The sequence below is a fragment of the Pongo abelii genome, chromosome 7, assembly GCF_028885655.2.
Source record: "Pongo abelii isolate AG06213 chromosome 7, NHGRI_mPonAbe1-v2.0_pri, whole genome shotgun sequence".
In the NCBI taxonomy this organism is placed as follows: domain Eukaryota; kingdom Metazoa; phylum Chordata; class Mammalia; order Primates; family Hominidae; genus Pongo; species Pongo abelii.
The window spans coordinates 3047544-3061952 of record NC_071992.2 but is presented as its reverse complement, the minus strand read 5'-3'; the positions used below and the strand labels follow the sequence as shown (position 1 = coordinate 3061952).

Sequence of the window (14409 nt, the reverse complement as noted above, 5' to 3'; positions counted from 1 at the left end):
TGTGGACCTACTCTATGCTGGGCACCATGAGGACTTTACATGATTAAATGCAATTTATGTACATTGTGAAAAAGGGCAAGCAAACCAGAGACATACTAGCTTGACACTCATATCTAGTGATAGGTTTATATCACTAGTTACATCTAGTCATATCTAGTATTTATAGGTCATAGAAACCTATCACTGTAGTGACCTATGGTACTATATAATCTATATATATCACTATGTATATCACTGTATATACTATATATATATATCACTATAGTGACCTAGTACTCTAGGTTTATATGTGCTGTATAGTACATTACATAGTACTGTATAGTACATATAGTACATATAATCCTACAGTACTAGGTCATATCTAGCACTAGGTTTATACGACCTATAAATAACTCAGTGTAGAAAAACTAAGGTTATGTCTATGAGTACCAGGCACTGTTTTAATCATTTTCCATGAGTTAAATCTTTGAGATCTTATAACAAACCTCTGAAGTATTGCTATCCTGCCCAGAGTATAGATGGGAGCTTGTGTACCTTTCCCAAGGTTGCTCAGTTGGTCCGTGATGGAGTCAGCACTGAAGATGGTCCTTTTTACGCTCATCCACAAGGTTACCCACGTGGACTAGCGTAAAGTGCCCATCCCGCTTTCAGCTGTGCTTTGACAGGGGATTCCCATAAGCGGGTTTACAAAGTCAAAGAAAGGTCCCATCCCCACCTAATCTAAATGCATCATCATCGTGTGCAGATGATAAATACATTTAGAAAATACCTATTAAAGTGATAAAAGGAAATGTCTCTGTGCTAGATAGGAGGTACATATCCACCTCTCTCTTCCGAGGCTGTTTGCTACATGCTTGGAAGAAATAGTTCAGGCCAAAAGGTCAGTTTGGTAACTTAGCTAACCAGACGCACGACAGACCGCTTGAGAATTGTCCCCATCACCCTCCTGCCTGGGTGGCCTGGGAACAGAGTTGGCAGGTGCTGGAAACCATTGCGTGATGATGAGGGAGGCTTGGATTCCCAGTGGCATGGGAGCCCGCACAAAGCTGTTAAGGCTTCTGTGCCTTCCAGAGCTGATGTTTCACAGAGATGAAGGGTGGACAATAATCACTAACATATTCTGAAACCAAGAGGACCGTGATGTCAAAAGACATTTTAGAAATGAGCATAACGTTTGCATGATTGTACTGTACTGCTTTAAAGCACTTTACACCCACAGACTGTTGGATAGATGAGGTTTACCACCATTTGATGGCTGCCAGAAAGAGGCTGTCACAGGCTGACAAAAACACTGTGCTATGTTGAACTATCGAGTTTATCGGTTTATAAAATATCAGTAGATTGGCATCCTCATCTTTCATATAACAGTTCTAAACCTATACTGGAGTAAAGATGGGAATATTAGCACACATTTCTATTTATATATGAGTTTTTAAAATACATATCTCTACAGAAAGATGTGGTGCTATTTTCTTTGAAATGGTGCAAGCATGTAACAACCAAAAATATTTCTACACAGCCAACACTTACATTGACATTTCAAAAGAAAAACAAATAACCTGATGCTATGTATAATATTATGCCTAGAAAAAATTTAAATGTTGCTAGAAAAAGGTTTTCAAGGTGTGTATTTTCATGTTAGCACCTTTTCAAGCATATTTATGATATTACCTGGGATTCTTTATGTTTGGGATCAGAGAACAAGTAATACATATAAAATAGAAGAATTTGCTTGTTCTATATTAATATAACGCTGAAAAGAAAACAAGAAAAAAATGGATTTTAAGGGATATATTTTTGCTCTGTAGTACATACATATTTAACTGTTAAAATAATATTCATTTGAGAATTTTCTAAATTATTTGCTATAACCCTGTAAAATTTCCTTTTTATTAAGTCCAAAAGTGTTGAACGATATCAATTTCATGTAATTCAAAATTGTCAGGAGCTCTCTAATGCTTTTAAGTTCTGCTCAGCCATTTTCATCTTGGTTAAGAAAATTATTATTTCTTGTACAGAAATATTCATAATTTATTTGCTGATATGAAGAAAAATGGTTTGCAATTTTAGGCAGAGAAAAGGAAACAAAAATATGACACTAGAACTTCTGTAGAAACATTCAACACATTTTAAAATGTTCATGATGCCGCAAACCATTTCCGTTAAATGTTTTATATGAAAATATTACTCAGAAATATTCTAACAGATTATTTTTGACAAAACATTCAAATCATCTATTAATTTATAATATATTATTATTATTTTGAGCTGGAGTCTTACTCTGCCACCCAGGCTGGAGTGCAGTGGCACGATTTCAACTCGCTGTAACCTCTGTCTCCTGGGTTCAAGCGATTCTTTTGCCTCAACCTCCCAAGTGGCTGGGATTACAGGCACATGCCACCATGCCTGGCTAATTTTTGTATTTTTAGTAGAGACGGGGTTTCATCATGTTGGCCAGGCTGGTCCCGAACTCCTGACCTCGTGATCCGCCTGCCTCAGCCTCCCAAAGTGCTGAGATTACAGGCATGAGCCACTGTGCCTGGCCCAATTTGTTATCATTTTGTATATACATATATATGTTTATATGTTTATATAGATAGATAGATATATTTCAATTTGTAATCTTTTTGTATATACATATATATGTTTATATGTTTATATATATATATATATATTTCAATATGTGTGTGCTATCTACACCTTGATTTTCCCTTTCACTCAATAAGAGTTAAAATCCATTTGAGAAACTAAAGCTTCTCCAAGCCATATATTACTTAATAGTAGCCAGATGAAGTTAATATTTTTGATGGGAGTATTTGGCTGCATTAACATTTTGGTGGAGATATCAGAAATGAGGAAATAAGCAGAACATAAAATTTGAAGGTTCTTTTCTTATTTCAATCTTTCCATCCTCCCCAAATTCTAGAGCCTGACTTCTCACTCTGAAATAGGAGGAGGAGAAGTAGAGGTGAGAGAGAGGAGAGCCTTCTGGACCAGTCCATAGGAGACTCCTTTTCACCCCTCAGTGGTCTAAGGACGTTTCTGAGGTTGGAATCACTTTCTGGATTCTCAGTGAAACCTGCTTGGAAACTACCCTTCTTTTAAGAGAATTCCATGCTATGGCTATATTTATTAAAGCCAGATTAATTTTTAGAAGAGGAACACATGTTTGGTTTGATATTGGGGACGGCAAATCTAATATGAATGCTGATACTTGGCAAAGCATGTATCAGTGCTAAACGACCTTAATTTTTAAAGGCAATCTCCTTAAATTAACTCTAATCTCTGGGTTTTAAGGCCATGCTGTAACTCGTGTTGCTATAGACAGGAAAATATTTTGAAAGACCTTAGGCCTGTGAAATGCCTTTCTGAATCCACATTTCTTAAAGGTTCTAAAATGCACACTAGGTCATTTAGGGCTTGTAGTCTAAAGAAACGGAAAATGCCTCCTCAGGTTAGTACAGGTGGTGGAAGTTTATTGTCATAATGTACAAGGAAGAAAATAAGGAGGAAAAGAAGGAAGAAGGAAGGAAGGAAAGAAGGAGGGAGGAAGGGAAAGAAGGAAGGAATGGGAAGAAAGGAGGAAAGGAAGGAAGGAGGGAAGGAGGAAAGGAAGAAAGGAGGGAGGGAAGGAAGGAAGGGAAGGAGGGAGAGAGGGAAGGAAGGGAAGGGAAGGGGGAAGGAAGGAAGGAAGAAAGGAAAGGAAAGGAGGAAGGAAGGCGGAAAGGAAGGAAGAAAGGAAGGAAAAAAAGGAAGGAAGGGAGAGAGGAAGGAAGGAAGGAGGAAAGGAAGGAAGAAAGGAAGGAAAAAAGGAAGGGAGGGAGAGAGGAAGGAAGGAAGGAAGAAAAAAGGAAGGAAGGAAGGCTCAAGAAATGGTTTCAGGCACTGGAGTCAGATTTTGCGGGCTGATAAAGTTAGAAGTTGAAAATTCAGGACCCTTCCCTCTGCAGGAATCTAGGAATATACCTTCTTATAATTCAGCTTCCTGTGTCTGCCTCACTCACAGGGTGTTTACAGCAATGGCCAACCACCCACTTTCTCTAAGTACCCTTTGCTCCCACTCTGCTGCCTGGGTTACTTTCTCTCTAGATCTCTTCTGCCAACATCCAAAGTACTCAAGAGTTGCCCTAGTCAGCTTGTCGCCATCTATTCATGTAGAATTTCTTATCAGTTTACCTAGTCTATATAGTCACCAGCTCAGATGCCAACTCCTGGTTTTTATGGCTTGTCTCCATGATGAAGTTTAAGCCTCTGTGTGGCTCTGGCTGGGATCTCACGGCACTAACTATGCCAAATCCATAATAGCATTAAGGTTTAAGGTCATCTTCATCATAATCAACAAATTACTCTTGAGTGTGTAGATATATTCTTATTTAAAATATTGTAAGAAAAAATTTCATAATTAGGGCAATTAGGAAAGAATACTTAAGTGAATTTTTTTTCAGCAAAGAGCTCTAAGGATATTCTTAGTTTGAGGAATTGTCTGACATCCAGTTCAGCATTATATGCAATGCATGGTAAAACCATGACCTCGAAAAGCAGGCAACATGTGAAAACTTATAACATGCAAATAAAAACAAAACAAAGAACCACAAGAAAAACTTTAAGGAACATTTTAGAAGTAAATAAGGAAACAATCTTTTCAAAGAGAGCCACCAGTAATATAAATGCCAAGTGTTGCTTTTACGATTAGGCCCAATAAGTGAAAGAATGAAACACTAAGATTTTTGACTTTAAATCTATACTTGGATTAGTCATACTATTTTTCAAAATCCTTTCCAGGGGTTGGATTAGACTCATTTTATGTAATTAAAATATCAGTCATTTCATGACATTTAAAAAGTAGCTTTGATACTGAACTTCGGTTATAAAGTTGCAAAACCTTCAAAGTCCTGTTTGCTGGTATCAGTAACTGGATGAGGTGAATTCAGTATTGGTCTTGGCTCACTGAGATCACATTCCATGGCTGGTTTGCCTTTAGGCTACCAATAGTGTTGGAACACTATTTTTTTAACATGGCTGTGGTTAGTTATTTAAATATTCCAGGATCTAAGTCTGCTCAAATATATTTATTTTAAAATAACCATAGTATAAAAAATAAGAAAGCTGGGCCAGAGAAATATAGATGCCTGATTTTCTGAAGGTTTTAGAAACTTCACAAATGGAAAAGACAGTAGTGGCAGGAATAAGGAAAAGTCTGGTGATTCGAAACCCTAAGAATATGACAGTGTTATGAAGGTCTAGATTCAATTGGAAATCTTGGAGAAGTAGCAGCTAGAACTTAACGTCTTGAGACCTTTTTGTCTAATGTTTCTAAAAAGCTAGTCACTCTCAGGTGAGCCCATACATTACTTCCTAGAAGTTAACTTTAAAACTCTATTAATTGGTCATCTAGTCTTATTCTAAATAACTCATTTAGTAATCATTTGGTTAAGCTCTAAGTGTAAAGCAAAAATCCAAAAACAACTTTTGTCCTTAAGAATCCCATATCCTCTTACCATCTGGTCCAGCAGTCCTACTACAGGGCATCTACCCAAAGGAAGAGAAGTCGCTCTGTGGAAAAGACACATGCACACCCATGTTTATAGCAGCACAATTTGCAATAGCAAAGATATGAAACCCACACAGTGCCCATCAGCCAATGAGTGGATAAAGAAAGTGTGGTATAGGGAGGCCGAGGTGGGTGGATCATGACGTCGGAAGATCCAGATCATCCTGGCTAACATGGTGAAACCCCGGCTCTACTAAAAATACAAAAAATTAGCCGGGCGTGGTGGCACGCGCCTGTAGTCCCAACTACTTGGGAGGCTCAGGCAGGAGAATGGCGTGAACCCGGGAGGCGGAGCTTGCAGTGAGCCGAGATTGCGCCACTGCACTCCAGCATGGGCGACAGAGCCAGACTCTGTCTCAAAACAAAAAAAAAGAAAAGAAAGAAAGTGTGGTATATATGCACAATGGAATACTACTCAGCCATAAAAAGGAATGAAATAATGTCTTGTGCAGCAACTTGGATGGAGCTGGAGGCCATTATTCTAAGTGAAGTAACTCAGGAATGGAAAACCAAATATCGTTACGTTCTCTCTTTTAAGTGGGAGCTCATCTATAAGGATGCAAAGGCATAAGAATGATACAATGGACTCTGGGGACTCAAGGGGATTATAGGAAGATGGGTGAGGGATAAAAGACTACATATTGGATACAGTGCACACTGCTTGGATGACAGGTGCACTGAAATCCCAGAAATCACCCCTAAATAACTTATCCATGTAACCAAAAACACTTGTACCCCAAAAAGCTATTGAAATAATTTTCTAAAAGCCAAAAAGAAAAGAATCCCATGTTCTTGATTTTGTCTTGGTGGACGGGTTTTTTTAGAGAGGATTGTTGAAATTGGATGGTATGAAACACATTTAAAAGGTCTTAGTATCCTAGTTTTCCCCAAAAACTTTATATTCATTTTTTACCCAAACCAAAGTTGTCTTGTTATTTAGGCTTCTAAGGTACTAGAACTAAAACCAGTTTTTCTCTCGCGCGTCCAGTAAGCACAGGTTGTTAATGATAGACTGCACACTTTGCTTTAGTTGTGTGTATGAGGAACAGTTATGAGGCTGATTAAATCAGTTTACTCCAATGACATCTAATCATAATTTTATAAATCTCATTAAATGTGCTTGAACTAAAGTTGGTTATAAGAAGCACTTACCCACATTGAGTACGATAGGGGAAACTTCTCTGTTAAGAAACAAAACAAAACAATTGCATCCAGAATCTAGGGGCTGATTAGAATATCACAGAAGATTTATGATAAGTTTCTGAAATTTTTGAGAGAGAAGGGCAAAGTGCTTTATTTATGGTGATCTCACTTCCCTTGTCTGAATATCTTAAAGCAATGTTTATTCTTCTATCCTGTCACTGGCTGAATGAGTCTATAATAAATCAGAATTACTCATGGCAAAATTGAAAGCTGATATTTCTTAAGTAAAATGCAAAGTATTTTGTGTTGTTGCTGAAACACTCACAAGTCAGGGAAATGTGTCTTTTGTGCACAGGACTATATATTATGCTTTCAACTGATCTGGATTTGGGAAGCATAATTTAAGGTTTTTAGAACAAAAATGTGTCAGCCATATCAACATAGTCAATGGTATTAACCATGTCCAATATTTTGAAATGATCTCCAGTAAATGTTCTCCTGAATTTGTGAAAATTGAAGAAAATTATTCCTTTATAGTTGTTTTCTTTAAGGTAACAGAAGGTAGCCTGTATTTCCTTAAAAATAAAAAAGAAGGAATATAAGGTAAACTGGCAAGTTGAACAATGTCTGTCATGCCAGCTAAACCCTTATGTTTTTGAAAACATATTTAAATTTACAAAACTTGACCTGGCAATTTATTCACTTGTAATTGTTAAAAATATTGATTTATAAAATTTATATTAGCAAAACACTTTCTTTTGCTACATTTTTGCAGGTTGACCAAAATTTTAAAACATTCAAGGAGTTTGTTATTCATTTGATATCTGTATGCTAGTGTGTTTGGAGCTCTTGTTGATTCAATTCTTGAAACTATGCTTGGAGTTACTCATTTTAGTCATTTGTAGAATAAATCAAATTTTCCCGTATTGTTTCTAGTGTTCAGAGAAAGTGACAAGTCAGAAACACAACATGATGTGAGACCCACAGATGGAAATTCTGGCTTGGTTGGGGTGAGCCTGGGCTTCCTTGCTTCTCTGTAACTTGCAAATAAATACAAATAATAGTGATACCCTCCTTTTCTGTCTCAGTGTCGTTGTGAGTGAGGATCCACTTACAGTAAAATTACATATACAATTACATACACAATGTGAAAAGAGCTCTTTAAACAGATGCACGTCTCTGGGAGCGGCCGCGCTCTACAGTATCTGCCTATGATGGTGGGGGACTGGGGAGTGCTGGCAGGTACAGGGAACACCCCAGGAGAGATCTAACTAAGATATTTTTGTTAGAAAGAACCAAGTGTTTTCTTTAAAAATGTCAGCACAGAGGTACTCAGGCTGTTTCGTGTTGCCTCCTGACTGTAACTCCACTTTGTCTTAAGTCTTAGGGGAGGTGTACATATTCACTGCAGCGGCCTTTGTGTGTTAGGGCCATCCCTGAGCAGAAATGAGAGCTCAGTAGAAAGCCATTTCCAAGGCCCTCCTTCCCTTTCTCCCCAATGCCCCTGGCTCACGCTTCGCCTTCTGTGATGTTCGACTCATATTTTTGCTCCAGTTCTTAACTTCAGCTTCATGTATTCTACCATCCTCCATATTTCTCAGTTTTATCTTATTCCCTTAATCTATAATGTTTAATGTCATGAAATGAAAATGTCCCTGTAGACTATATTTTTGCTCTCTTTTCACTTTTTCCTCTCTAAGTATGATATTGTGGGAAGAAATAACAAAGTAAGAATATAACAGAAGCATCCTAGTCTTCCTAAATAATCCCTTGTTAAACTATTATGCATTGATTTTTATAACCTTTTGCATTTATGTGTGGTAGGTATATATTAAAATTTATATATACATATAAATTACATATGTACATATATTTATGTGTTTTTATGTGTTTATGTATAATATGTGTTTGTATACATATATATTTGTACCTCAAGACAGAAGTTTTTTTATTGGGACTTAGTTGAACTATTTCCAGTTTTTCTTGTAAACAAATAAAGTCCTCTCAGCTTTCAGTTTTTCAGCCTAACTGTAAAATGATGTCTATGCCTATCAGACCACTACTCCTAAGTCCCTTTGATCTCTTGGTTGGCTTTTTCTCTGACCATTAGTAATATATAGAAAACCTGGAAACTATGGAAAACAGTTAAAACAGGGCAAAAAAGCATGGGCGATTTCATCAGCCAGAAACCACATCAAATCTTTTTCTTCATTCCAACTATTTTTCTTCTACATGTTAAGAGAAAACTTTTGACACATGAAATTTAGCAGAGTTTATCTGAGTAAATAGATGTATCAATCAGGCAGCCTTCAAATCCAGGAAAGGTCCAGAGAGCTCCACCCAGCAATGTGGGCAGCGGCAATGATAGAAAAAGGAAGGGACATGGGGAGGCAGCTGGAGGAGCCACCTCTGGGCACCTGCCCGACTAGGGTGTGGTCTGACTAGTCTGGGGCCTGTGATGGGCTGAAGCAAGGCTGCTGTGATTAGCTGAGACTCAACTACTTGTTACAAGAACATCCTCTTGAGTTGAGTTGCAGTTTGATATGTACTGAGTGAGGTTGCAGTTCACTGTGTAGGAATTCGAAATACAAAGGTAACTCTAAGCCAAATTTGTTTATTTATTTATTTTTATTTTACTTTAAGTTCTGGGAATCATGTGCAGAACGTGCAGGTTTGTTACATAGGTATACATGTGCCATGGTGGTTTGCTGCACCTATCAACCCGTCATCTAGGTTTTAAATCCTGCGTGGTTTAAGTATTTGTCCTAATGCTCTCCCTCCCCTTGTCCCTTACCTCCCGACAGGCCCTGGTGTGTGATGTTCCCCTCCCTGTGTCCATGTGTTCTCATTGTTCAACTCCCACTTATAAATGAGAACATGAGGTGTTTGGTTTTCTTTTCCTGTGTTAAGCATCGTTCTCAGTGAGCCAAATTTATTTTAACACACTACTTTTCTTGAGGTCTCAAGTCCACAGTAGCAATACAATTCATACTAAAGCTTGTCTCTAACAATCAGTAATGCATGAACAACAAAAATTCCTTATCTATAGCATCATTGGTGTCTTACCAATAAAACATTACTTTTGTGTTGAACATAGATTATCAACAATTTTATCATATTGTTTATTCAATCAATGGTATATTAATAGGAAATTCACATCTAAATCAAAGAGAATGTTTTCACTGTGAAACTGTGTGGTCACAGGGAATTTAAAAATCGAAGTTTGCTACAGATAAGTGTTATAGATTATTCATAAAGAACTTTCAAAATAAAATATCTTAAGATACGTGTTTTTTTTGTAGAAATTGTAGCCTAGAAGTAATAGTTGAAAGAGAACAAGGAATGAAATAAATTTGTTGAGTTTCTTTTGAATGAATATTGAGAAGTATCAAGTTGCTGTGGTATTATTCTCTTGGACTTGAGTAGAAGTGGTATTTTATTTAAGGGCACTTTTATCATAATTTACCTGTCATATACTGGTAATGTCAATGACTTAAACTTATGAGGAAAATTTTAGATTTTTAATGAAGGTGATATAAAGAGATTAATGTTTTTTAAAAATATTCTTTTAAGGGTGTGCACGTGAAATTTTGCACCAAAACTAAGCACTTGACTCTGAAGTAAGGTAGAGGTTGAGGATGCACAGAAGAGGAGAAAATGTGGTGAGTTAGGGGAGGTTGAGTGTAGACACCTTTGTGGGAGTGTGTGTGACAGGGAGTGCAGGAAGACACGGTTTTCAGGCTTCTGATGTCAGTGACTAGAAACTACGTGCAGGCATGTGAATCAGTAGACTGGGGTAGGTGTTTGGGGGTTGTAAAATGTTCTGTTTTTATTTGAATTCAATATCCTCCCACGAGAGTCACAGTTCTGTTATCGGATTTTTGCCACATTATTGTATTGGACCAAGATAAAGGACATTCTTTGTGACAGCGTTATTGACCACAGCAAATCAGGGCCCACCATTCCGTGGGGGCTGCTGGCACTGTTTCTGTATGAACGCAGGGGTGCATGGAGACGCAGCTGACAAACACTGGACCTTTTCTACCGCTCCTTAGGGAAAATGGTCTGGCATCCTCTTGGTTTATATTATTTGGGATTTCTCCTCCAAAATTATATCACAGAGTATTCAAACTCAATTTTTTTGAATGTTCTCTACCTATCATTTTTTAAAAATATTAAATAAAATGATAATTTGCACAAATTTCTGGAAATCTCCACTCTTCAACTCTCATCCTTCAGTTAACAAAGGACAAGATAGACTTTAATATTAATATTTATTTCAGTCCTCACTTTTCTTTTTACTCTTAATTTCCACTCATACACGTTTATTTCCTCTCTTTCTTTTTGTTGTGGCAATATATTTTCTTGGCAGGCTATTTTTCAAAGCATACGCACGTATAATTATGTTATATATATATATACACACACACATACACATATAGTGTCTAATTTGTCAGTCACTATACTAAAAAAAATTGTAAAAAGACAGTGTTTACAATAAATGAGGCTATAGCATAGCCAAAAAAAAAAAGAGATGTGAGCAAATAATCAAACTAGCCTAAGATAATTACAAACCAAACAAAATACCATTTTCATGAAGAAAGAGATCATCATGAAGAATTTGGAAATTGATACTGTAGATGGTATCAGTTCAAAAAATTGTCTGATTCCGTTGTGTGAACCAAATTGGAATTTTTGGCTGGGTGCAGTGGCTCATACCTGTAATCCCAGCACTTTGGGAGGCTGAGCATGAGGATCACTTGACCCAAGACTTCAGGACCAGCCTGGGCCATATAACGAGACCTTGTCTATATAAAACAATAAGGAAACAAGAAACAGAAAAAGAAAGAACAAAGTTGAGTCATTCTTGGCAGAAATAAAGTTTGTAAAAGATAGTTCAGGTTATTAAAAACAGTTCTAGAAGCATGTTTTTTGGTGAAATTAAATGCATTTTATTTGAAATATGCAGTCAGATTCAAGTTGAGTTATAAATTTATGAGGCTAAAGCTTTTAAGGACTTTTCAGAAACAGTGTTGCTAGAAATTCTAAGAGTATTTTGGCTGGAGAAAAATACTGTTTTTATCATTGGGTTAATAAACATTTGAATCTTCATATAAATTTAGAATAATTGCTTCAACCTAAAAAAATAATTTGAGATAAATAAACCTAAGGATTACTTTTAAATTAGCAATTTTTCTTCACATTTTAAACTTCATTGTTACCATTGTGATAATATCAAAAAGACCTACATTTTTCAGTATATTTTTACATAGTACTTGTAAATTACTGAGAAAAGACTAATCAAGATTTTTGTAACATTTTGGTTATGCCTGACTTAATTATAATAAACTTGTATAGAATTTGAATATAGGCTGGGTGCAGTGGCTGATGCCTGTAATCCCAGCACTTTGGGAGGCCAAAGTGGGTGGATCACTTGAGGTCAGGAGTTCAAGACCAGCCTGGCCCACATGGTGAAACCCCATTTCTACTAAAAATACAAAAATTAGCTGGGCATGGTGATGGATATCTGTATCCCCATAGTCCCAGCTACTTGGGAAGCTGAGGCAGGAGAATCGTTGAACCCTGGAGGTAGAGGTTGCAGTGAGCCGAGATCATGCCACTGCACTCCAGCCTGGCAGCCTGGGAGAGAGAGAGCGAGACCTTGTCACACACACAAAAAAAGAATTTAAAATATAACATTATGATTCTGAAAAAAGCTATAGTCTCTCCAGTTAATTCTTCCCAGCCCAATAAATTAATTAATTTGATCCATTTTCTTGGTGGTTGATTGTAATGAATGATAGCTACCAAATCTTCATAATTAGAGAAATGGTTCTGGTTTCTAATTTTGTGTAATTTATTTTAAATCATCTTGCACTTTTCAAAGAATATATACCCACGTGCAACTCAGACTCTGTATATTTTTGGTATATTTACAAAGTCCTTGATGTCCACCCTGGTAATAGTATACTGCTACTACTACTGTTGCTGGCACTATTACAATTGTTACTACTCTTTCTTAAGTAACTGCTACATTCTGGGCCCTTTTCTAAGGATATGAATAGATGGTCTCCTTTAAGACTTGTTAAACATTTTTCTGAACAGTATTAGTGCAGTATGCCTATGTATTTCTCTGTGTTTCTACATTCAATGATATATAGATATATTATATATGTGTGTTTCATAGGTTTGAAGAAATGAGGGCATCTGAGTTTCTGAAAATTAGTGTCCCAGCTGGTTTGCAATTACACAATTACTATTCCGAGTTCCTCCAAGGATATTGAGGGAAATTATATGTAAGATTTTTATTTGCATATGCTCATTACCCTCATGAAAATTTTCATCAACTCCAATGAGCCATATACTTTTGTGGAAGTGATTTACCCCCTTTACAGTTCAGTCTGACTGCAGACTTCCCAGGACATCTGTAATGAGGCAACTGAATGCATTTTACATACGGGATCATTCCCATATGTCTATGTGGGTGGCAGAGAAACACTGAGATAATACGTAATGGCATCGACTTTGCCAAACAAGATCAGTTTCATATAGCAAGACCTTGCCATTCAAAGCAAGCACAGTCTGATCTTTTCGAAAAAAAGAAAAATGATGATGTGATGTACGTTTCTCTTCCAGCGGTCGCTTGCCCCAGCATTGAAGCTCAGCTCTCAGAACATGTCATCTGGAGGCTGGTTTCAGGATCCTTGAATGAGTACGGTGCTCAAGTATTGCTGAGCTGCAGTCCTGGTTACTACTTAGAGGGCCGGAGGCTCATGCAATGCCAGGCCAATGGGACGTGGAACATAGGAGATGAGAGGCCAAGCTGTCGAGGTAAGTGACGAGGGAGGCACCCCCGAAAGACAGGGCATCCTAGATTATTCTAGATGACTTCGGTCAGTGGTGAGCTTCTCTAGTTGAGCTATCATCTACCATAGTCCTACAGATCAAAAGAACAAACGCCCTGTCTTTTCATTACGATGTGAATATGTATTGTCATGTGACATACTTAAACCACATTGCTGCTGGATTAGGCATTTGATGTTGTCTTTTCCTTGTTAATAATTGTATTTTTCCAACTGTATTTCAAATCAGCTCAAAGACAAATACAAACCTATGTGTAAAAAGATAACTCTTATGCCATAGACAGGCTATTCAAGAGTTCTAATTAGGATCTTGGGAAATAGTATTAATGCTGAAGATATTGTGTTCTCAAATAATGACTGTCTTCACAAGGGAGATGATTATTCTCTTAGGTACAAGATAAGCAGTTAAAGCTTTCAGTGAGTTTCACATTAAATATGGATAAATAGAAAAAGAAAACAATGCTAGTATTGTTCAGAGCACTCTGATTCAGATGTATCTAGTATACAATCTTTACTTGATTGTTCACAGAAAATTTCATGCATAAAAACAAGTAGAATAGTGTATAATTTATAAAACACACAGCTTAGTAAGAATACATCAGAATAAAAAATGAAAAAGACAAAAGCATGAATGTTTAACTGTCTTTGATAATAATTTTAATTCAACTTTTAATAGAACAAACGTTAATGAAACACATACCGCAAGCTCTTCACCAGGAACCCAAAGATAAATCAGGAAGGATTGCTGGCCTCAAGGAGCTCAAAGCTTTCATAATCGTAATGAACATGGTCCCTGTTTCCCCAAGATAGCCCTGCCTGAAGCCTGTTTTCCAGATGTTTATTAATGATTGC

At 37.0% G+C, this 14409-nt stretch overlaps 1 protein-coding gene across 1 annotated transcript in view; it reads left to right on the top strand.

Annotated features, from left to right (window-relative positions):
* The window catches only part of CSMD1 (CUB and Sushi multiple domains 1), a 2063616-nt gene that overhangs the window by 1962987 nt on the left and 86220 nt on the right, over positions 1–14409 (top strand). The window contains exon 51 of the mRNA XM_024251429.3: positions 13331–13525. Coding sequence (XP_024107197.3) covers positions 13331–13525 — 195 coding nt within the window. The remainder of the gene's footprint in view (positions 1–13330; positions 13526–14409) is intronic.